The sequence below is a fragment of the Pyxicephalus adspersus genome, chromosome 1 (genome assembly GCF_032062135.1).
Source record: "Pyxicephalus adspersus chromosome 1, UCB_Pads_2.0, whole genome shotgun sequence".
NCBI lineage: Eukaryota > Metazoa > Chordata > Amphibia > Anura > Pyxicephalidae > Pyxicephalus > Pyxicephalus adspersus.
Window position 1 is genome coordinate 175,185,487 of NC_092858.1, and position 22,651 is coordinate 175,208,137.

Consider the following 22,651-nt stretch of genomic DNA (forward strand, 5'->3'; position numbering starts at 1 on the left):
CCGACACACCCAAACTTAACGTTGGTGGAAGTATATCGAAAGGGGAACTGCTGTGTAAGGCTCTGGCCAGCCCCAGTCCTGACCAGAGACCAGTCCCCCAATCTAACATCGCAGTCTTCACCTATAGCAGCCCACACTCAGCCTTGGGAGACTGGTTGCATCTCCCAGCACTTGGTTGCCCCCAGGACTTACTGGGCAAGGGATGGTGTCTAGGAAAGGGCTGGCAGCAAGCCAGGAGCCCACAGATAAATCTGTCCACCAAAGGAAGTACACAAGGGCAAAACACAAGCAGAGTCAGGCCCTGGTGTCTGAGAGCAGAGAGGCTTTAATGTCCCAGCAGCCAATAGCAGAGTCAGGAGCTGATCAGCCTCTGGAATCCCTTTCACCTGTGTAGAGCCTAACAAGGGATGCTGGGGATGCCATAAAATACATCAGGCTCCACGACTAAAGGGAAGCAGGGGCTGCTGCAAATAACATTGCTGGACAGAATAAACATGTTTTATACTGCCATGGAACACAGCACGCAGTCACTGGACAGGTGAGCATTTCCTAACATGCTGCTTCTCCTTTATCCATCCAATCAGAGACCAGAGGAGAAACAAGACATTTTGTTACTGCAGAACAGCAAAATTGAATCATCTGGCTGTCTAACAGGCACTTTGGATTCCCCTGCATACTTGGTTTCTCTCTTGATGTTGCTGTGAGCTGTACTATAAGGGTCTCTGGTTGTCTGATCCTTTCCAGCCATGATTGTATTGCAGTGGGTGCTGTGCAGGTTTTGTATCTGGGCCGGGCCAAACCACTGATGCTTTGCGTTTCTTCTGTTCAGGTGAAACCACAGGCTAAGAAAAAGTTCCCCATGTTTAAAGGAATCCTGGTCAGAGCTCAGATTGTTGCCGACACCAATTACTTGTACAAGGTAAGGTTGTTGGTTTTATACAACATTGTTGTCACAACCTGGGGCACAGCAGTGTTTGTACCCCGGGGGGAATCACAATATGTGACAGCTACATGGTGAGGGTGTATTAAATTTTGGCATAGATTTAGGGCAGGTGATCAATTGAAGAACTGCAAGAAGGGACAGAATTAGAAATTGTTCATTTGTAGGACTGGTATACATTTATTATAGCTCTGACATATACCGGAGTGCTGTACAGACAACACTGAGCCAGTCACAGTCAATGTACCAGAGGAGCTGACACTCTAATGCCCTTGTGTCAGTCCTTACCCCACAGGAGCATGCAATAAAATGTATCCAGCAGAGCATATCAGATTTGTTATTCTTGTTTCTTTTCAGGTTCATGCCGGAGGTGACGATTATATCCATGCTAAAGTTTTCAGACCGCTGCCTTGTTCAAACCAGATGCTGATTTTGGTGCATTGCAAGGAGAATAAGAAAAATGATGATCCGCTTGAACCTTTCTCGTATAGAGAGGAGAAAATAATGAATGATATTCCTGCAATGTAACCAACTCTGTCCTATTATCATCATCTCCGCTCTCTGCAGTTCTTCTCTCTCCTTACATTGGTGTCCGGGGAACTCTGCGAGCTACAAAAAGCAAATCTATATATATATTTATATATATAAATATACACACACACATATATACATATATATCTATAGAAGCAAACAAGAACGCCTGTGTGCTTGTGACTTTTGTGGGAAAATCTAGTCCGATGGCTTCACGCGCGGAAAGTCGCAAGATTTACCCCCAGGCGGCTCCTCCGATCAGGCACGTAGGCGTTTAGATAGGCGCCTATGAAGAGGAGCTGAACTCTTGCCCAACAGGAAAGAAATAGGTCATTTTAAAATATGCTTTTTTCTTAGCGCATATAGATGTCTTAAACATTTAAACAGCACAAACATTTTTTTTTAGGGCTAAGGGTAATTTGTGTGCCATTGGAAAGAATGCTTTTTTAGGAGAACAGTGACTTTAAATGCAAACTCGCCAGTGTCAAACTGTCGGGGATGCGCGGCTCCAGCAGCAAGATCATTTCCATTACTATCTTCCGCACAAATACGCCAGTGCCTGAAATTTAGTTGATAAATTGATCGAAGGCTTCAGATTGTGAATCGCAAATATTAATGAGCGAGCGAGCTTTCGATTTTGCTTGGTGAATTACCCTCTGTGTCTCACTGACCTGTCTCCATATGAAAACAGAGCTCCGATCCTGTTCTTGAGCACAGGATCGCAAGTCCACGGCTTTCTCCACTGACAGCTAAAGGGGGTGGAGAGCAAGGCAGTGAGGCTTCTGTAGCACCGCCTTCCTCCCCGCCCTCTTCAGCTGCCAGGGAAAAGAAAGCCACGGACTTAGAATGCATGGAAGGCGGGGGGAAGGTGGTGTTACAGAAGCCTCACTGCCTTCCTCCCCGCCCCCACCAGCTGTCAGCAGAAAAGACGTGGACTATGTGTCTCATTGCAGTAATCCTTGTTGCCTTGCGGGGGACGGGCACGGGTATTGTTGTGCCTGCTCCCTGTACCCTGCAAGGTAATGAGCAGAGATGAGGAGAGGGCCAGATTTTGAAGCTTTGTGGGCCAGGTGTGGCCCGGGAGCTGTAGAATGGGCTCTCCTGGTCTAGCGCATAAAAAGAAAAGAAATAAATGATGTATCAAAATTATGCTCCAGGCCATGTCTGCTGACTGGAGTGGTTAATTATCCTTTGTCTATTAGATATACGTGTTCATATATTCTATTTGTTTCTGTATAAAGTGGTATTTAATCTTCCATTTTTTATAAAAAAGGGAGGCGCAGCGTGACATCAGTGTAGTGTTAAGTTGTATAAGGCAACCGTTGCCAAACCGCACACTTCAGTATTGTTTCCACCATTGCAACAGTCACTGTGCTCCGTGAATACCGATCCAAATCCGATTGTTTTATTTTATTTGTTTATTTCTCAGATGCTCTTTTTGGTAAGTCTGACCTTAGCTGTGTATTTTCTTTAACTGTTATATTTAACCTCCCTAGCGGTACCCCCGAGTGTGACTCGGGGTGGAAAAAAGTTGCTGAAAGAGGTAACCCCTATTCACACTCGGGGTAGATAAACCTATGGGAAGGTTAGTGAATCGCCGTGATCTCCGTCTTCTTCCTCCGGCCGGCTTCTGCACCCGATGAGTCACCAGGGAGTTCCCGGTGACATCGGTGCGTGTGTACATTGCCGACACCCTGTATAAATATATAAATGGTCCATATAGAGAACTCTCTTCCCAATTATTCACTGTAAGATCATTACAAAGCACAAGGGGGCGCTCTTTGCGTCTGGAGGAAAAGAAGTTTAAGCTCCGGATAAGGAAGGGATTCTTCGCTGTAAGGTCTGTGAAAATGTGGAGTCGGCTCCCTCAGGAAGTAGTTTAGAGTTGTATAGATTGCTGGATGATTTCTGGAAGCACAGAATGAAACAAACTAATTTTTGAAAATATACCTAAAGCAATCAGTTTGAAAGATTTATTTTTGGTGTTTGTAGTCCGAAGCATAGCAAAATCTACCTACAAACACAGCACATCCCCTATAATCGGGGTCATGAATTAGAGGCCTCCTATGTTCCTGGTATGATCAGCCTGGCATACAGATATGGAACATCTTATTGTAATGAGGAGCTTTTTGTAACTTATCATGTAGGTGACTATTGTTGCACAACTCTGAAAACAGAGAGATATTAGGTATATAGATATGCTTTGTGTAGCTCACCATTGTAAGGGGAGAGAAGAACTGCAGAGAGCGGAGATGATGATGATAGGACAGAGTTGGTTACATTGCAGGAATATCATTCCTTATTTTCTCCTCTATACTAGAAATATTCCAGCTTATCCTCCTTTTTTTTCTTATTCAGCTGGAAATCCTGCAAAGTCTGCTCCTTGTTTTCATGACGCAGTTGGTTGCTATGTTCTAATAATCTATGTTGCTGCATTTCATACTTTGCTCACCATTTAGTACAATAGCTGCTTTTGTTTTTAAAATTTGAATGTTTTAATGTCCATTTTGCAATTAATAAGTCAATGTTAATGCAATGTTATTGTGTTTGTGGCCATATTGTTTCATTTTAATATTCTGTCTTTATCACCACCTTAATTGTTTGTCCTGCATAAATATTTTCTATTCCAGTTTTCCACCCTTTATAGGTCAAAATAGCATATTGGTTTGGTAAGTATTTCTGGAATGCAATATTTGTTGGGCCATTTTTGAACTAATTTGGCTTTACATGGAAGTGAGGGTTTACATGTGTGTGTTTTTTTTTAAATTTTGTCATATAAATTTAGTAGTGTCTATGTTGTCTCTATATTTTAATGTGACATTTTAGCTGATGAGTTTATTTTGAGTTTGTTTTTTTTGGGGGGTTGTTTGTTATGTGATCTCCTTTATTATGCTTGTTTTTAAGCAGTTCCGTTGTCTGAATTGTTTGAAAGGCTAAAAACAACACAATTGGCATATTAATACTCAGTCGTTTGATGCACATAGTTGTGCGCCAAACCTCAGGAGTGTGCTGCGCATTGTTGTCCGCCAAGGCGTAACCGCTATGTGTGCGTGAACTGTTCTATCAGTTGAAAAATGCGCCGGCAAATTTTCCACAACGACTTTCCTCGTTCGTCGGCGTCGTTGGTTACTTTTTTTACGAACGATTTTTGCCCAATCGATCGTTCGTCGTTCGTTTTGAACGATAAAAATTGGAAGTGTGTACGCAGCTTTAGTGAGAGGGAGAGATAACCTCAGCAGTCTTCTGCTTGTCTCCTAATATCCTGTCCCAGGCTGGAAGTGGGACAAGACCTGTAAAATGCTACCTAATGATGAATTGAATCAGATGAAGACACAAGTGTGCTTTTACCTTTATCCCAGTTTGGAAATCTCTTTATATAATAACATTTACACAATTGTAATATCAGCTGTGCTGCAGTGGCCAACATTTGGAAGTGACAGAAAGGGACAAATGAAAATGCAAATGTGTGAATGTACCACGACGATCCGTTCAGAGTCATTGCTTTCTCCATACTGAACTCCTCCTCCTGAAATCCTGCTGGCTGTAGTTGTACATATAAAATATTCAATGTTTCAAAAGCCAAAATCAATACAATAATAAAATATTTTATATAATAATTTTTAAATAAACAAATTTTTTTATAGTATTTTATTTTTGGACCTGAGCATAAAAAGAAGGAAGAAATCATATTCAAACATAAGATAATCATTTCAAAAAAATATACATAATTTATATTGTGCTTTTAGTCTTTAATATAATCAAATCTATCCACAACACAGCATGTTGCCTTTATTAGGTTCATGCCTTGATGCCCCCCTGCTGTTGCTGGTGTGACCCCCTTGGAATACAGATATGGAACATTTTAGGGTTCTATTTAGAAATTATTTCCTGTTCATTTGGCTGAAATACTCAGTTCCAATCTCTCTGCACTTCTCATACAGTGCCTATTAAAACAATGACTCGTTCTGCCACCTAGTGGGCAATTGTCAAAATGCACAGCTGTCTCCATAGGTAATGCTATGTGTAAAGGAATGTTATAGATGAATTTACCTAGAATTGATAGGAGAATAATTTATAAATACACCCCTTAGTGTAATGTGGACCTTTAGCAACCTCTTGTTTAGGTGGGTTCTGTTCATTGGGAACAGAGAAATATTAGAGTAATAGTTTTACTTTGTGTAGAGTTCCCCGGACACCATTGTAAGGGGAGAGAAGAACTGCAGAGAGCGGAGATGATGATGATAGGACAGAGTTGGATACAGAAGAATCATTGCAGGGATATCATTGATTGCTGTTATTCTCCATCTGAGAAAGGCTCAAGCTCATCATCCTTTTCCTTATCTAGCTGGAAAGACATTATTTGTGCTTCCTGGTTCGTAACAGACGTTGGTTTCTTCACTCTCATATGAATATACTTGTTACCTCCAATATGAATCTGAAAAGAAACAACACCTGTAATATGAGTTCTGTTATATTATTGTATCATGTCAGGAATAACAGTTCTGAGATCCTCTGCTTGGAAACATTAGATTGCATTGCATTCTGCAACAGATCAGTTCCCCTTTAATGATGCCAAAAACTGAATACACCGCATACATGTTACATGAAATCAAAATTATTACCTTTGCCATGATATCCATGGCAGTGACAATAGCATGGTTCGAATATATCGGAATTCTGTAGAGGATTAAGGTAAACCTGGAGACATATTTTCCAGACTTCTTTACAAATTGTTCTTTCACCTGCAGAGAAGAAACACAAATTATCAGTGACTTGGTCCAGATATAAATGGGCACAGCACCCGCTGCAATACAATCATGGCTGTGATGGATCGGACCAGGTACAAGGGGGCTGCAAGGCTCCCATAGTACAGATCACAGCACAGAGAAGCCATTACTGATTTTGCTTTGCTGCAATAACAAAAGAGCTTCTTTCTCCTCTGGCCTCTGATTGGACAGTAAAAGGAGAAGCAGCAGACTGATGAGCTCATCTCTTTATCTCTCAGATCTCTCCTATCAGCATGTTCCATGTTAGCACGTTTCCACGGCTCCCAACTGTACTGTTTTCACTGGGCCAGTACCGATTCCTTGCAGTCAGCGTGATCCTGGCGGCATTGGCATATATTTGGATGCCATTCCAACTACAACCTTTAGATGGTGCCAGTACCTGATGGACTATCATGAGCAAACCTGAGTGATCCAGAAAACTTCAAAATGATTCGGTCCATGATTGAAAACATTTGCCAGCTATTAGCAAAATAATGTTTGCTGGATCACACAGGTTCTTCCATGATAATTTATCTTTGCCGGTTTTGGAGAGATTTAATCAGGCTCCATGTGTATAGGAGCCCAGGATGGATCATCAATTCATTGAGTTTAGTATGGAGATACTATTTGTTTGTTTTATGTTAATCCCAACAGAATCAGATCAAATTAAATACGGGCAAACTCAGCCATGCTAGATTTAGCTTTATAACATGAAAATCAAATTACTAATTTACAGTTATCTGTTATACACTGGGGAACACACAAATAGGATTTTTTGCATGATTGACAGCATCCAGAAGGCGGCATAAACATTAAGACATTGAAAGGGTGAACTCAACCCTCTAGCAATAGTCTCTTCCGTCAGAATAGCAGGACAACGCTTTGCTATTTAATGTGCAAACTCCTATTGAAGTTACATAGCTGCATAATATTTTAACGCTATATAAATCCTGTTTAAAAATATTATAATTGCTAGCTGGCATCATGACCTGGATGACATGTGTTAGGAATGACAAGTAGAGCTGTAACATTAGGCAAGCATGGAGGACCAGAGATGGAGTGTCGGTCAGTGAGAGCAGTAGCAGTGTGTGGCCCCTGGTCAGCTATAGATGGGGAGACCGCATTGGTAAGGGTCATGGAGAGCTGGGTGTAGAGCATCGTCAATGCCACCCAGAAGCGTGTATTACAATTTTAGTGAATGGAGTACTGACAAGTGGCAGCAGCAAAAGCAGGAGGAGGAGGGGTTGGGCCCTGGGACGGACAGGGGACCGCATTGGTAACTGGCATCAAGACCTGGGTGTAGTGCATTAAAGCCAACTAGAAGTGTATTAAAAAATTTAAGTGAATGGAGGACTGGACAGGCGGCAGCAACAGAAGGAGGAGGCGTTGGGCCCTTAGACTGAGTGTGAACAGCATTGGTAACTGGCATCTAGAGCTGGGTATATTGCATCATCAATGCCACCTGGAAGCATGAAATACAATTTCTGTGAACGGAGTACTGGCAGGTGGCAGCAACGGCAGGCGGAGGATGCGGTGGGCACTTAGAAGGAGTGTGGAAGGCATTGGTAGCTGGCATCTCGAGCAGAGTGTAGTGCATCATCAATGCCATCCAGAAGTGTACAATTTTAGTGAATTGAGTACTGAAAGGTGGAGGAGGAGGAGTGGGCCATTTTTGATAGATAGCAAGTGGAATCAGAATAAAATATATCTGTATTTTTTTGAACAAATACAGATTTTTTTGGCTTGTTTGATAGCAAGTTGGATCAGAATGAAATATCTGTTTTTTTTGGAGTAGGACAGAAATGTTTCCGCTTTATTTACTAGACAGCATCAAAAACTACACAATATGTATATTTCATGATATACACAAGGCTCCTAACCTGTCCCTGTCACAATGCCCCCAGACCTGGCAACAAAGTAGGGGGTGGTGTGGGTCTCCTTCTCTCACCTAACTGTACATACAGAGTCCTTCCTACCCCACCCTCTCTGATTTTCACTTCATTTGAAGTCCACTCTGTCCGACTCTTTAGCCCCTTACTCATTGTTGCTGTTGTCTACCGCCCTCCTGGCCCAGTATCACAATTTGTGGATAACTTTGCCTCCTGGCTCCACAAATTCTTTCCCATGACCTGCCCACCCTAATCCTTGGTGATTTTAATGTTGCAATGGATGAGCCTAACCTTCCCTCCTCAGCCAAACTGCTCTCCATTACCTCCTCATTTGGACTCACACAGCACATCAATTAGTCTGTCATTTGCAATCCCTATTTAATGTACAGCGCTGCGTAATATGTTGGCGCTATATAAATCCTGTTTATTAATAATAATAATAATGCACTTCTCTCCCTGCTTCTTTCTCCAACACAGAACACAAAATGGGGTGACTAACCCCTCCCTCCTTCCCTCTCGCCTGATTGGGCTATTGGGCCTTGCTGAGCAACTGATTCACTCCCAGACACGCCATTCCAGCCGGAAACAGTCGCCGTTCCTGTCCCTTGCATTTTCCCTCATTTGTTGGGCAAGAACACGACCTCATGGTGAATTACAAGGCCATTCTTGCTTAAATGTTTGGTAAGTGAGAACGGCCCTATTCGCTGCGAAATCGAACTTACAAATTTTACTCATTCATCCCAGTGCCAAATCACTCAACTCCTGCTGATCTAATCTCTTACAAGTCCTCTTCAATTTCAAACTGTTCATCATTGTTGTCACCTAGTTCATCACCATAATCATGTTCTTCAAGAGAGGGTAGTGTAACGAAAACCAGCACTGGGATTTCATCTGAATGAGCCACTGGGCGTATAGCCGATGGTAGACTAGTATACTCTATGTTACATTTATATTTCTTGTTATATCCTGAAGTTGATTGAAATGATCTTCTGGCTCTCACCAAACCATAAGTATACCAAATGGCATCTTATCACGTGTTCCCTTGTCCTTATCTGTGAACCCTCGACACACTTCACACCTTATGAGGGCCCCAAGACTTATCCTGATCACCAAGTATAACTTTGAAATATGCCAAATAGGCTTGCTCTACAAATGTGCTGATGTTCGCCCTTTGACTGGGAATGGTGAAACTGCCACAGATATAACAAAATGAATCAGGGTTGTTTAGGCGCGAGACGAGAAACAGCAGAGCCAGACATGATCTGAATGAAATGAAAGGAAATACGTGGAAGTAGAAAAAGTAAGTGGAAGTAAGTAGAAAAATACATTTTGCTTATTCCCTAGGTAGAGCAGCGCACAACCTATGACCACACTGTCTTACGTGTAAATGAATACCCTTTACAAATCCACGCTACAGTAATCGCAATAATATAAGCGGTGGAGAAAAAACCTGACGTGATAGAAGAAAACTAACTTCACTTTTAGAATCAGCACACCTATTTTAGTATAAATAAGCTCAAAAATTGAAGTAAACAAACAATTTGTTCAAAAATCTTATTTATATAGTAATTATGTCAATTGCTGTAAATTGTCTCAGGAGTCAAACCATTCTGAAAGGTTCAGTTCTACAAAGCAAAGGTCATTTTCTATTGAAGTGGAAAAGTTCTCTAAATGTTAATGAGCTCCTCTGACTGCCAAAATTTCCGCCTGGTGTGGCAGAAGGTCCCAATACAGCACAAAAATCAAAGCCCAGATCACTTCTCATAAACTGTGCAGTCACCAGTAGGAGAGATCCCTGGGGTAGCTAGATATCCTCCTACTCATTGCACTCAGTATCTCCTTTATGTATCCCCACAGTTTCTATGGGCCGGTCTGTCCCATAAAAAGCACAATGCAATGCCTCTATTGGTTTGTTAGCTCTGCAATTTGATTTTGATCAAAAAGACAAAATGGTTGTTGAAAAATTCAGATCTTTGTCATATATTAATGACAGAATAAAGCAGAACAGGACACCAAGGTAGGGTAGCAGCCTTGGCACCCCATCGTTTCTACTGGTAATTGACAAGAATTGCAGTGGGGGAATCACCCCATTTACATTGCCTGTATTGGCTTCTTCAGAAACAGCAAACACTAAGAGGAGACATTACATGCAAATGCAATATATAAAAACATGGTCAGTGGTCCCATCTGGGGAGGGCAGGGATCTCAAGAAATAAAATAGATTCTCCATGTTCCCCATACATTGGCAGTAAATAGTATTTGCATTGGGGTTTTTCTTTGGAATCTTTAGGTGAGCTCCAGGACTAATGTGTACCCAATAAATATACAAATTAATTCCCTTTAGGAATGATTCCCTGACATCCTACCTCATCAGCAATTTTCTGAACTTCTGCAGTAGGCTTCCTCGCTGGGCTCCATCTATAGGGTACTCCACCAACGTGACTCATTTTGGCACAGTGCTTGTCAGACTGAACACACCAAACATTCCATGGATTTATACACCCGAGGTCTGTACCATTCTACAGGACGGGGGTGTCTAAAAATGGCTACACCTTGCAGGTGTTGTGTCAAGAAACACCTGTTATTAGAGTATAAAAATGGCACAAACTAAGATGTGTTTGTCATTATATAGGCCATGGGGCTTTATATTTAGCACTGCCCTGATCAATAGTATGACTGGAACTTTTGTGTCCCCCAAGGTGTCAGAATGGTATGTGAACACTCTTTAATGATTCAGGAGAAATTTGTATATTTATTCAGTATAACACACAATATATAAAGTTATATAGCTGAGGGCTGAAATGATTAAACTTTTTACCATAATTTGCTGTGATTTTACATAAGTGTCAATAAAAGTTTTACCTTTAACCCTTTCAGTGAATTACACAGTGAGTTAAGGAAAGGGAAACCCTGAAGCTCCGGCAGACCTAATGGAACTGTGGTATGTGTTTTTTGATACAACTCTACTCAGGCTTTGGGAGCAATCAAGAAAGTGAAGCTATCAGCAGAGCTTGAGCTGTCATCAGGGTTTCCCTTTCCTCAGCCAGTCACAAAGCACTGGAGGTGAATGGCGAGACTGGTCCTCATTTGCCTTCTAGTACCTGGGGATCCCACACTGTCAGGAGTCCCACAGCTGTGCTCATTTCATAAATGCAGCTGTGGGAATCATCCTGTCATTGTGGGATAACCTGTAAAAAAAAATATAACAGTTACACAAAACACACACATTTAATAAATTACTTTAACATTAAAGTCTGGTCTTAATTTTTACACATATTTTAACGCTTTCATGGGAAAAATATAGGGTTTTATGTACTCCTGTACTGCCTGAAAGAGTTAAAAGTAAATCGTTTATAAACGCTATAAAATGTAGCATTGCGGCAAATCATGGTATAACGCGTCGTTGGAGTTTATAAAAAATTTTTAGCGCCTTAGAGGCAAGCTTTAAAAGGCTTCTAAAAGTGCATTAAAGTGCATATAAATGTGGTAGAAACATTTACATGCATTTTTAAAACCATCTGTGTAGACCCAGCCTAACTCTTTCTTGTCCACAGCAGAGCCCTGGTGTACAGGGGTAGGCTCAGACCTGTGGCTGGATCAACCAATCATGTGCATCACCTGGCAGCTGACACCTTACCTCGGTGCATAAAGAACCAACATTTGTATTTTTGACAGCAGGAGGCCATTCATAGCCACCCCATTGCCTATTGGGCTACTACAGGGAGACTGCTGAGATGGGCTTGTTGGTTTAGCTCATATTCTCTATTTCCCCTCTATCTGCACCTGTCTCCTTTACCGGCTAATCCGGACGCTTCACAATTCCTGGCTCCTTGAAAAGGGTTTCTCAGGCCTTGTGACTCAATTTCTACAATGATGAAACTAGAGCTGCTCAGAACCCCAAAATTCTGACGCTGATCTGATAGCAGCAGTCAAGAAATGTAACTTAATTTGGTGGTTTAATTGAGTAAGGTCTAATATATCTGTCAGTGGTTGGTATTGCAATGTTAGATCAGAACTCAGATTGTTCAAATTCTGAACTCAAGTTCGTATTGGCTTCCATCTTAATCAAAAGTCAAATCTAAATCAGAACTATAAAACAGCCATTAACTGGGACTTTTTGACATGGGGAGCCCAGAACATTTAAAATGTAGTGTCCGAAATTTCTGATGGCTGCCCTGTCTCATTCTCACCTAAGGGAAAGTAGAAAGCACAATAGGCTTTATTTTATTGACAATACTTCAAGTGGCTTTTCACCCAACATGGTGGCCATAGACTTCATTGCCGAATCATGTGTTACATACATCAGTGCTGAAACTCGGATCAAGTCAAATACGAACAAACTCAACCACCCTAGATGTGGCTTTAAAACATGATTTATGCATACCATACATTTACAGATATCTCCTATATTGTGACTCAGATACAATAATTATGTTTTTGTTGTAACTTGTTACAAGTGTGGAACTATCCAGGAAAGTCATTTTCATTAAATGTTAATGAGCACCGCTGACTGCCAAAAGTTTGCCCTGCTACAGCAGAAGTACCTAGAAAAGCACTGGGATCACATTCTGATCACTGATAACATTCTATGCCCTTTTGTCACCAGCCGGTGAGGTTCCTAGAACAGCTGGATATCTTTCTGCTCCTAGTCCTCATCTCACCATACAGAATATAGTATTGATGTCCTTAATCTCCTTAAAGTTCTCTGCCAGCAATCGTGTAACATAAGACTGAATACCACTGTGTGGGCTGGGTGTAGGGGGGCCCCAAATTTTGTAGTTTTGGCAACTCTCAAAGAGTTTGCAAACCATGTGACCGGCTCTATGGGCTGGTCTGTCCCAAAAAAAGAACGATGCAATACCTTTATGCAATTTTATCTCTGTAATTTGAAAGATCTCCTTTTGTTAGAGACAGACGACAGAACAAAGCCCCAGGCAGAGTAGCAGCCTTGGCACCCCATCTTTGCTACTGGTAATTGGATCACAATGGGTGAGCCGCACCATATACATTGCATCAGACACCAACTGCCTACAAACAAATCCTCCCTTGAGAAGGGACAAGCAGATCCACAGCTATGACCAGGGGGAAATGAAGAAGGAGCAGAAAAAAACATCAGGATGTCTCCATTCATATGCCTTGTTACACCTACCTCACTAAAAAGTGGGCACCTATCTCCAGTGCATGCAGGCAGTTCCGACCCTGGCTGTGCCTACTATCCCGAGTTATCTTAGTTTTACCCATCCTGCAGGCGAAGCAGGAAATAGGCTCCTAATCATTCCTGGCTATTTAGCTAGCTCAGACACAGAACTCAGCATTCGTGCAACGTGTCTCCACTAGTGCCAACCCCCCTAGCTCTGCTGAGCATTTCTTCTGTACCTGCTGTTTAATTCAGTGCTCTCCCTGTCCAGCTCCTGTGTGACAACCTTATTGGCCAGTCTGGTGTTTCCCTGCCTGTTCCCTCGTGCTGTGCCAGTGTTCCCCTGTATCTGTAGTGATCCCTGTTTCTCCCGTGTCACCTGTGGCTTCCTTTGTTCTCCTGTGTCTGTGGTGTCCTCGGAGTCTATTTCCTGTATTTTTGCTTCGTAACCCTTGGCTTTTTCCTGCCCTTTCTTGCTCGCTGCCTGCCTCGATCCCAGCCTTCCTTGACAATTCTCCTGCCTAGTGATTTGGTACCATGCATTATCCTGCCCAACCCGGTGTGCTCAACGACCCGCAACCTTGCAGTAACCAGGAGTGCAACTTCTTAACCACTAGAGATTTCAGAAGACCTACTTACTGCTTAAACTCTGCTCCTTGGCCCTTCCCAGGGCTTATACCACTCCCGTGCAAGCCGTAGCACCCCCTGTCTCTCCAAACGTGACATGCCCACAAAGGACCAGTAGAACCCCAGACCATGTTGCTTTACAAAAAATCTGTGCAATCTAGTAAGTCTCTATTGCCTACTAAAAATGTTAATGTGCCAGAAAACCTATACATTCTTGTGGGTCTTCCTTCATTTTTCCTCTGATGGACCCCAGGGACCCAACCTGAGCTATGATCACCTATTCTATTCCCCTAGTGTACTCCTGTAACATGAACTGTGTACTGTTATTAGTCCCTATGTTGTCTATATAGTACTCCAACAAAGTACTCTACTCAATCAAAAAAGGAAAATATTTACAAAAAGTACATTAGATATTCATATATTATACAAGGTATAATAACATTGGACAGTGTGTCGAGTCCCTGTATATCTTTGAAGGGGAATGTTTGGAGCATTTACTGGACACCAGCTCCTAACACAATAATTTAAAGTAGATTATTATCTCCTTGATGAGTGCGGAAGGATATAATGTGAAAGAATATATCTCAAAGGTTCCAACACGTTTCGCCTTCCTCAGGGGATGATAGGAGATAAGCAGTTATAGTGAATACATGAAAGCAGAAAATCTAAATAAATTTAAAAATCTAGGGAAATCAATTGCTAGAATTAATTATATTATGAATAGCTAACATAATATCATTATTATTCCCTTAAAAATTGCAGTATTTGTGGTTTTTCATTTGTTTAGGGTGTACCATTAAATAGTTTTATCCATTTGTTAAGCTTCTTTACTTCCCAGCACCTTGCTGCATAATTGAAAAGGAAAAAAGTGCCAGATCATGTGTACCTACACTTCCCAACAACATAGCACTCACATCCACTGCTCCCCTCTGTCTTCATAGCTAAAGTATAAGTTAGGTATACACCAGTTAGGACTATAAGCCAAAATTGGCACATTTTAAGCAATTTCTTCTCATTCAAAATGTCCGGCTGTTGGCCAATATTACACTGCTGTATCAACTGCAGAGCAGATAAAAGTTGTCCAGTGGGTAGAAAGTATTGCAATAAAGAGACCGAAGAAAGCCACAGCAAACTACTGGGAAATGGCTATCTGCCAACCAAGGCACACAGAGGTATTGCCAGGCTTTTTACCATTTGATGAGAAAACATTTGATACGTCTAAAGCTACCTGAAAAATAGCCTTGAAATTAATTGAATCGAGGGATCCAGCTGTATCTAAACCAAGCTATTATACTGTGACCCAGATTTTTTTTATTTAGGGTGATCCATTGAAAGGTAATGCCTGCAGGATTGAAATGGAAGAAACGGAAGAAATATGGGGGATTTGGTTGTGTGATTTGGTGGCAACCTACAAAGACATGGAATAGCAGTTTGCTGCCTGGATGTTGTATCCAATTTCCTCCGTTGCTGTTTGACACCATTTTCAGAAGGGGAAGCTCTATATCAGGGGTGCCCAACACGTCAATCACGATTTACCAGTAGATTGCCATGACTATGCAAGTCGACCACAGAGCCCTGGCTCAGTTCACTGGTTCCACCAGTCAGCAAGGCTTGCCATAGTAACAGTTCCTGACTTGTGGTAGCACAGGACGTGACAAATGAATATAGAGGTTGTGCTCTCGTTGGTGACTCATATTACAGTCAATATAAACATTACTTAAAAAGGATAACCTGGTTATTTTAAATTGGAAATGTATTAGGTAGGTTTCAGTAGGCAGCACCTTCCTAGTATGCTTGACTTAAGGATGCAGTAGTCCGTTAGTGAAGTCCTTAACCCCCTGGAAGAACCTTTTGTGATAGAAATATCCCAGCATGTGTTAACAAAATTAAAGGCATGTACTGAAAGCAGAAAACTGTATAGCAATAGGGGACAGCACATTGAGTTTCTATCTAGGGATGAGCAAGAATGTCTCGAAATTTCCTTGAAGTTCCGATAGGTCCACAAATATTCGGCGAAACTTCGCAAAACCATTGGAGATCCAGGAAATCACTATAGGAGGATTTCCGCAGCTGCAGCCATGGGAGTCCTCCTGTCAGTGAGCGATCCCCGGGCACAACGGGTCCGAATGAGGGCAAGCCTGGCCACAAGAGCAATAAGGAGAGGGGAGAACATCTTAGCTCCCTTGATTGCTCCAGCAGGTCCCAAAAATTGGGGCTCGCCAGACAAAGTTACAAAGGCCGTCCTCCCCTACATGTTTGGTAAGCCTGAACGGCCCAATTTGCCGCGGGATAGAATTTAATACATTTTTATCTCTTTAAATTATTTCTTAATTATTATAAATTATTTCTTGAGATCCCTGGCCCCCCAGATGGGACCAGTAACCAGGTTTTTATGCATTGCATGTAATGTCTCTATCTCTTGTGTGTAAAAATACAAACGTGTCCATGAGCCAATGGATGGTAAAGTCAGATCATACACAAGGCAAGTTAGCCAGGGGCCCGATGGATGTTAGGGGAACCCAGCTACAACATTTCTAATACTGCAATATACTGGGAGGATAGAGTCGGTCATAGCCAGGGTTGGGGGCCTGGGACTGATTTCTGATGGAGCCATACAGGCAATGTAAATGGGGGGATTCCCAGACAGCAAATCTTTCAATTACCAGTGAAAAATATAGGAGGGGGAGGGGGCAATGCCCTGCCTAGGGCCCCATTCTTTATTCTGTCACCAATATAAGGAGATCTGAATTCTTCAATCAATTTGTCATCCCAATCTCAATTTGCAGAGGCATTGCATTGTTCTCTTCTCGGGACAGACCGGCCCATAGAGACATTTGTAGGAATTGCAATCTCTTTGAGATTTACTAAAAGTACAAAATGTGGGGCCCCTTTAAACATGCCCTCCTCCCCTCAGTGTTAATAGGTCTCATGCTATGCAGTTCTGGTAAGGATACATAAAGCAGATTGTACAATGGTATTGTGTTTGGTCAGATTTGGGAGCTCACAATGAGCAGAAAGATATCCAGCTGTCCTGGAGGTGGCAGATATCTGTACACGTGTTACATGATTATGTCATGTTATAATGCTGGCATGGCTGAGTTTGCCTGTATTTAACTTGATCTGATTCTGTCAGATTTATATAAAACAAATTAATTTACATTGAAGTCTATACCCCCCATGTTATTTGAAAAGCCCCTAGTGAGAGAGGGAGATAACCTCTACAGTCTTCTGCTTGTCTTCTAATATCCCGTCCCAGGTTGGAAGTGGGACCTGTAAAATGCTACTAAATGCTGAATTGAATTCACACAATTGTAATATCAGCTGTGCTGCAGTGGCCAACATTTGGGAGTGAAAGAAAGGGACAAATGAAAATGCAAATGTGTGAATGTACCCACAATGATCCGTTCAGGGTCATTGCTGATTCACCCTGGGATCCTATACACATAGAGCCTGATTTATTAAAGCTCTCCAAAACTGGTGATGATAGACCATCATGGGAGGACCTGGGTGATCCAGCAAACCTGGTATGTATTTCCTAAACATTATTTGCTAATAGCTGGCAAATGTTTTCAATCCTGGACCAGATCCATTCCAAGTTTGCTTTTTCCATCTTCTCCAGCTCTGAAAGTTTGTAATAAATCAGACTCAGATATGTCAGCTGATGAATAAAGAGATCTGGAATCACTCATGTATTAGCGCCATCCAGTGGTAGCGGGCAGAATGGCATCCAAATGTAATCCAGTACCTATGCTGGGGGTTCACATAAGGTTTGGGGAGACCATGCTGACTGCTAGGAATTAGTACTGGCCCAGTGAAAACAGTACAGTTGGGAGCCGTGGAAACGTGCTAACATGGAACATGCTGATAGGAGAGAGCTGAATGATAGAGAGATGAGCTCATCAGTCTGCTGCTTCTCCTTTTACTGTCCAATCAGAGGCCAGAGGAGGAAAAAGATCGTTTGCTACTGCAGCACAGCAAAATCAGTAATGGCTTCTCTGTGCTGTGATCTGTTCTATGGGAGCCCTGCAGCCCCTTGTACCTGGTCCGAGCCATCACAGCCATGATTGTATTGCAGCGGGTGCTGTGCCCATTTATATCTGGACCAAGTCACTGATAATTTGTGTTTCTTCTCTTCAGGTGAAAGTATGGTTTGTGTCTGGATAAATGTCTCCATATTTGTAGTAAACCTTCTCAGATTGTTGTCGGCACCAATTACTTGTTCAAGGTAATAATATTGGTTTTATGTAACATGTATGCGGTGTATTCAGTTTTTGGCATCATTAAAGGGGAACTGATCTGTTGAACAATGCAATGCAATCTAATGTATCCAGCAGAGGATCTCAGAACTGTTATTCCTGACATGATACAATAATATCACAGAACTCACATTACACAGTATTTTATACTGGGGTCAACAATGTTGGGGGCAGCATATTATTGATTTTATGACAGAGGCTGCGGGTATGTGGAAATTTGAACATGGGCCGCAATTGGCCCCCGGGCCGGACTTTGAACATGCCTGCTTTAAATCAGCAGTCACCATCAGGTGGTCCACGAGAAAATTTTGGTGGTGCACAGAAAAATTTGGACATTATTTGCATTACCTTAATAATAAAAAAAATAAAAATAATATTATATTAAATTCTTATAATCTAAACCACAATTTTCACCTTTATATTGCACTAAATTAACAAACTGTACTGGAGATGGAACAAAAAGGGAGACGCAGCGTGACGTCAGTGTAGTGTAAAGTTGTATGAGGCAACCGCTGCCGAGCCGTACGCTTCAGTATTGTTTCCACCATTACAACAGTCACCCCGCTCCGCCAATACCGATTCTCATCCCATTGTTTTATTTGTTTATTTCTCAGATGTTCTTTTCAGTAAGTCTGACCTTAGCTGTGTATTTTCTTTAACTGTTATATTTAATGGCATCAAATAGTTGGTGACTTTGATAACTATCATTTCTTGTTTGGTCTTAGAATGAAATAAACCCATAATAAATGAGAAGACGCAAACAAATATTTAACATTTCCTTAGTAATACCAAAGATAACGCAACTAATGATAATAGTAACAATAGTAATACTTCACCTAACCATGAGCTGATCAATGAATCAGAGCCGCCACAGTCCTTGTCAGCACCATTAGGAAGATTATTATTTTACAAATGTATTTATCTTTTTAAAAAAATTTATATTAGTGGGCCACGGGATTCAAACTTGAGAATTTAGTGGTCCGTGAGGTCCAAAAGTTTGGCGACCGCTGCTTTAAATCATGCAAGGAAATGATTTTCCCTTCTACCTATAGCAGTGTGGTTATCCTGAGCATTTCTGATTTGATTGAAATCTCGCGATCTAGTGGAGACAATACAGAATTCAGCATAGCATTATGTTAACATGATAAATATGGTTAACGTTATAACCTGGAGAAACTCAGCAGAAACCTAACAATAAAATAAAGGTAAAGTAGTGATGGTTGACTCTGCCCAGGATTAAATTACCAAAGGGTTCATCAAATCTTTTAAAGTCAGCAAACCTCATCTTAGAGGCAAATCCTATTGTAGTCTATTGGGGGCGGAGAATCTTGTTGGGTGATTTAGACAATTTATAGGGCTTACAAGCAAAAATAAAAAAATCTGGACACTGCCATAGGGGACATGTACCAATGCCATCAATGTTTTATTGTTTATATTGTTGTATATATTTATTGTGGTTTATATTTATTGTTTATAAATGTTGTATTGTAAAAATATATATTTTGGTGGGCAATGGGGTTTTTTTCATGTGGCTTGGAACTCATCGTTAAAATTGTACAAATTCTTTAATTAACCATGTTTGAGAGATGCCTTATAGCGTGTCCTATCCACATAACATTCTATCAGGGAATATTGAGCTGGGATTGGCAGTGTGATTAGTACAGACACATCAGGTTACAATGATTGCATGCTGTAGGCACAGATCTATCATCACACATGGGAGTTTATAACTGAGCTGCAGAGAGCCTCTGCTTAGTCTTCAGGCAGGTGCAGAGAAATCATTATTTGGCTTTCCAGGACCAATATATATTTCTCATCCACATTACCTGCACATTTCTGCAGCTCGAATCTGGTTTGTAAATTCACAATCCATTCCTTATAATACATACTGTTATCAGAGTTCTATAAATCCAGAATATTCATCTCACCCTCTATACACCTGCTGATGGTTATTCTGGAAGAATGTCGGACCTTTAGTTTGTTCTGTGCACTGTGTATCATGATCCATTGTCACTTCATTTTCCAAAAGCTGATTTCTTGATATTTTAACCTCATCAGCTGATCTGCTGCAGATTCTCTGTGCACACTGTGGGCTGCACCCTATTTCCCTGAACCGACTTTCTGATATTGGCGGGTTATTGATATTACCGGATATGTGAAGGACTGGCTGTGAATTAAGGGGTCTGCGGGGCTGTGTTTTAGGCAGTTATGACTCCGTACAAAGCCTAGCTGGCTGTCAGAGGAGTCATTATTATTTGTAATGATTTATATAGCACCATCATATTCCATGGTGCTGTACAGAGTAATATATAGACAATATATATATAATATATAAACCATTAATGTATACACAGCTCATGCACAGTACAATAAGAACATCCAGCAACACCAATACTACAATAAATGCAGCAAAACCTTGTATATTGGCACACTATGGAGAGGACCCTGACCATCTGAGCTTACAATCTACATGGTATGACACAAGGTAAGAGGATGAAAATCTGCCAAGGGGCAGTGAATCCTTTGACAACTGGAGCAGGTAGCAGATGTAGATATGTGAATGAAGGGGACTATGACATATTTAATTCTAAGTGCACCTTAGGGGAAGCAACTAAGGATTTCAAGGCTCAGAACATGGTGGACATAATGCGGAATAGAGTTCCATAAAGGTGAAGAAATTGTGAAGTCTAGGAAGTGATAGGAGGATTTTGTGAACAAAGCAGTAGTTACAGTTGATATCTGATAATTGGTGAGAACATGTATGAAGGGGACAGGTGATAGGAAGCTTTATAAGTGAGGGGCAGAAGTGTTAGATGGGTTCTTTAGGTGAATGGCATCCAGTGGAAGGACAGGCAAGGAATAAACCAATCTGAGCAGCATGAGAAGAGGTGAATGTCAGAGGGACAGAAATAATTGGAGATTGGAGAGGAGCCATTCTGCCTGGGAGGAATCCAGGACATACAGGACACAGACAGCACTAATCCAGAACTAGAGTTCACAACAATCAGCCATATAATAACTAATGACAGGAACCAGGAGGGGACCCTCATTCATCATATAAGTACACATTCACAGTAAAAACACAAAATTACTCAAGGCAGCGGATGACTGTTATTGTGTCTGTAGAAAAAGTCCTACAAATTAACAAGGACAACCACTGACAAAAAAAAAGTATCAGTAGCAAAAAGGGGAAAGGATCATGCGGGCCGAGCAATATCCAAAAGTGTGCTGGGAACCTCCTGTACATTGCCTCTTGTAAGCCGTGTATGTGGAGCCAAATCTTTCAACATGCTGATAGGAGAGGGACAGATGACAGAGGGATGACGTCATTACTCTGCTGCTTCTCCTTGTACTGTCCATTCAAAGGCCAGAGTAGGAAGAAGACGTTTTGTTACTGCAGCACAGCAAAATCAAATCAACCGGATGGTCTGACGCTTGTGTAAATCTCAGGATTGAATTGATAAAATTATCTCTGAAGCTTCTGTCGGATACAGGAGGTCATTCAGCAATCATATACTAGGATTAGGCACATATATAATTGTTTGTACTGTTTGGGTAATGCAGCCCCTTTCTGCCTGGTCTGATCCTTTCCAGCCATGATTGTATTGCAGCGGGTGCTGTGCAGGTTTATATCTGGGCCAAACCACCGATGATTTGTGTTTCTTCTTTTCAGGTGAAATCAGTTTATGAAGAAGTCTGGCATAAACCCTCCCCAGCGGTAACCCCGAGTGTGACCCCGGGGTGAAAAAAAAGATGCTGAAAGCGGTAACCCTGAGTCACACTCGGGGTAGCTAAACCAATGTAAAACAATATTAAATCGAGCCTTAACTGGTCCACTGGCATCCTTCTCCGCAATTCCCGTCTTCTCGCTTCCTCCAGCCGGCATCCCGGTGATGTCAGTACGTGCGGACGTTTCCTTCGGGGGGCGAGGCAGGAATTTCAAATCTATTTGTATTGCATTCAATGCAATTCATGAATGCAATACAGGGGATTTATATGTGTAAAAGCAGTGCATTGTCTTTCATGAATATTTAGTTTACAGTATAATGTATGAGTATAATATATATATATTTTTTTTTAAATAGTTTTAAAAAAATGGTATTAAAATCTATAAAATGTATTATTTTGACATAATTTTGTGTTTCGATCTTTAATATACTCATACTATTATATTATACCGTAAAATCAATTTTCATGAAAAACAATGTACTGCTATGGTATTGGTGGCCTGAAATGTGGTCCCTGACACCACATATGTGATTTGGAAGCAGGAGACATATTGTACAACAAGTAACTGTCAGAGCCTGGGAATCTGCAATCAGAGCTCTCTACTGCCCCCTAAACATTTTATTGTCACTACATTAATGATTCTACTTAGCAATATCCATTATAAAAAGGCAGATAAAATACACTAAAAGGGATAATACATCCCAGGTCAAAGTAACAGAGTGTAAAAGACTTAGGAATATATTTCTATATAGATCCTGTGTAAGAACCTAAGCAAT

At 41.3% G+C, this 22,651-nt stretch overlaps 1 protein-coding gene across 1 annotated transcript; it reads right to left on the reverse strand.

The window, feature by feature from the left end:
* Window positions 1–5,765: 5,765 nt before the first annotated feature.
* LOC140338170 (cystatin-A1-like) lies at window positions 5,766–10,573 on the reverse strand. Its single transcript, XM_072422289.1, has 3 exons — window positions 10,493–10,573; window positions 6,094–6,213; window positions 5,766–5,906 (listed from the first exon to the last, which is right to left on the reverse strand). The coding sequence occupies exons 1-3, from the start codon at window positions 10,571–10,573 to the stop codon at window positions 5,766–5,768; spliced, it is 342 nt and encodes a 113-aa protein (XP_072278390.1).
* Window positions 10,574–22,651: the final 12,078 nt, after the last annotated feature.

What these genes read in the sequence shown, in the direction of transcription:
- LOC140338170 (XM_072422289.1), bottom strand. Translation starts at nt 10,573, where the DNA reads ATGAGTCACGTTGGTGGAGTACCCTATAGATGGAGCCCAGCGAGGAAG. An exon ending in TTCAGAAAATTGCTGATGAG is followed by an intron (nt 6,214 to 10,492) that starts GTAGGATGTCAG and finishes TCTTCTCTGCAG; the next exon opens with GTGAAAGAACAATTTGTAAA. An exon ending in CCATGGATATCATGGCAAAG is followed by an intron (nt 5,907 to 6,093) that starts GTAATAATTTTG and finishes GTTTCTTTTCAG; the next exon opens with ATTCATATTGGAGGTAACAA.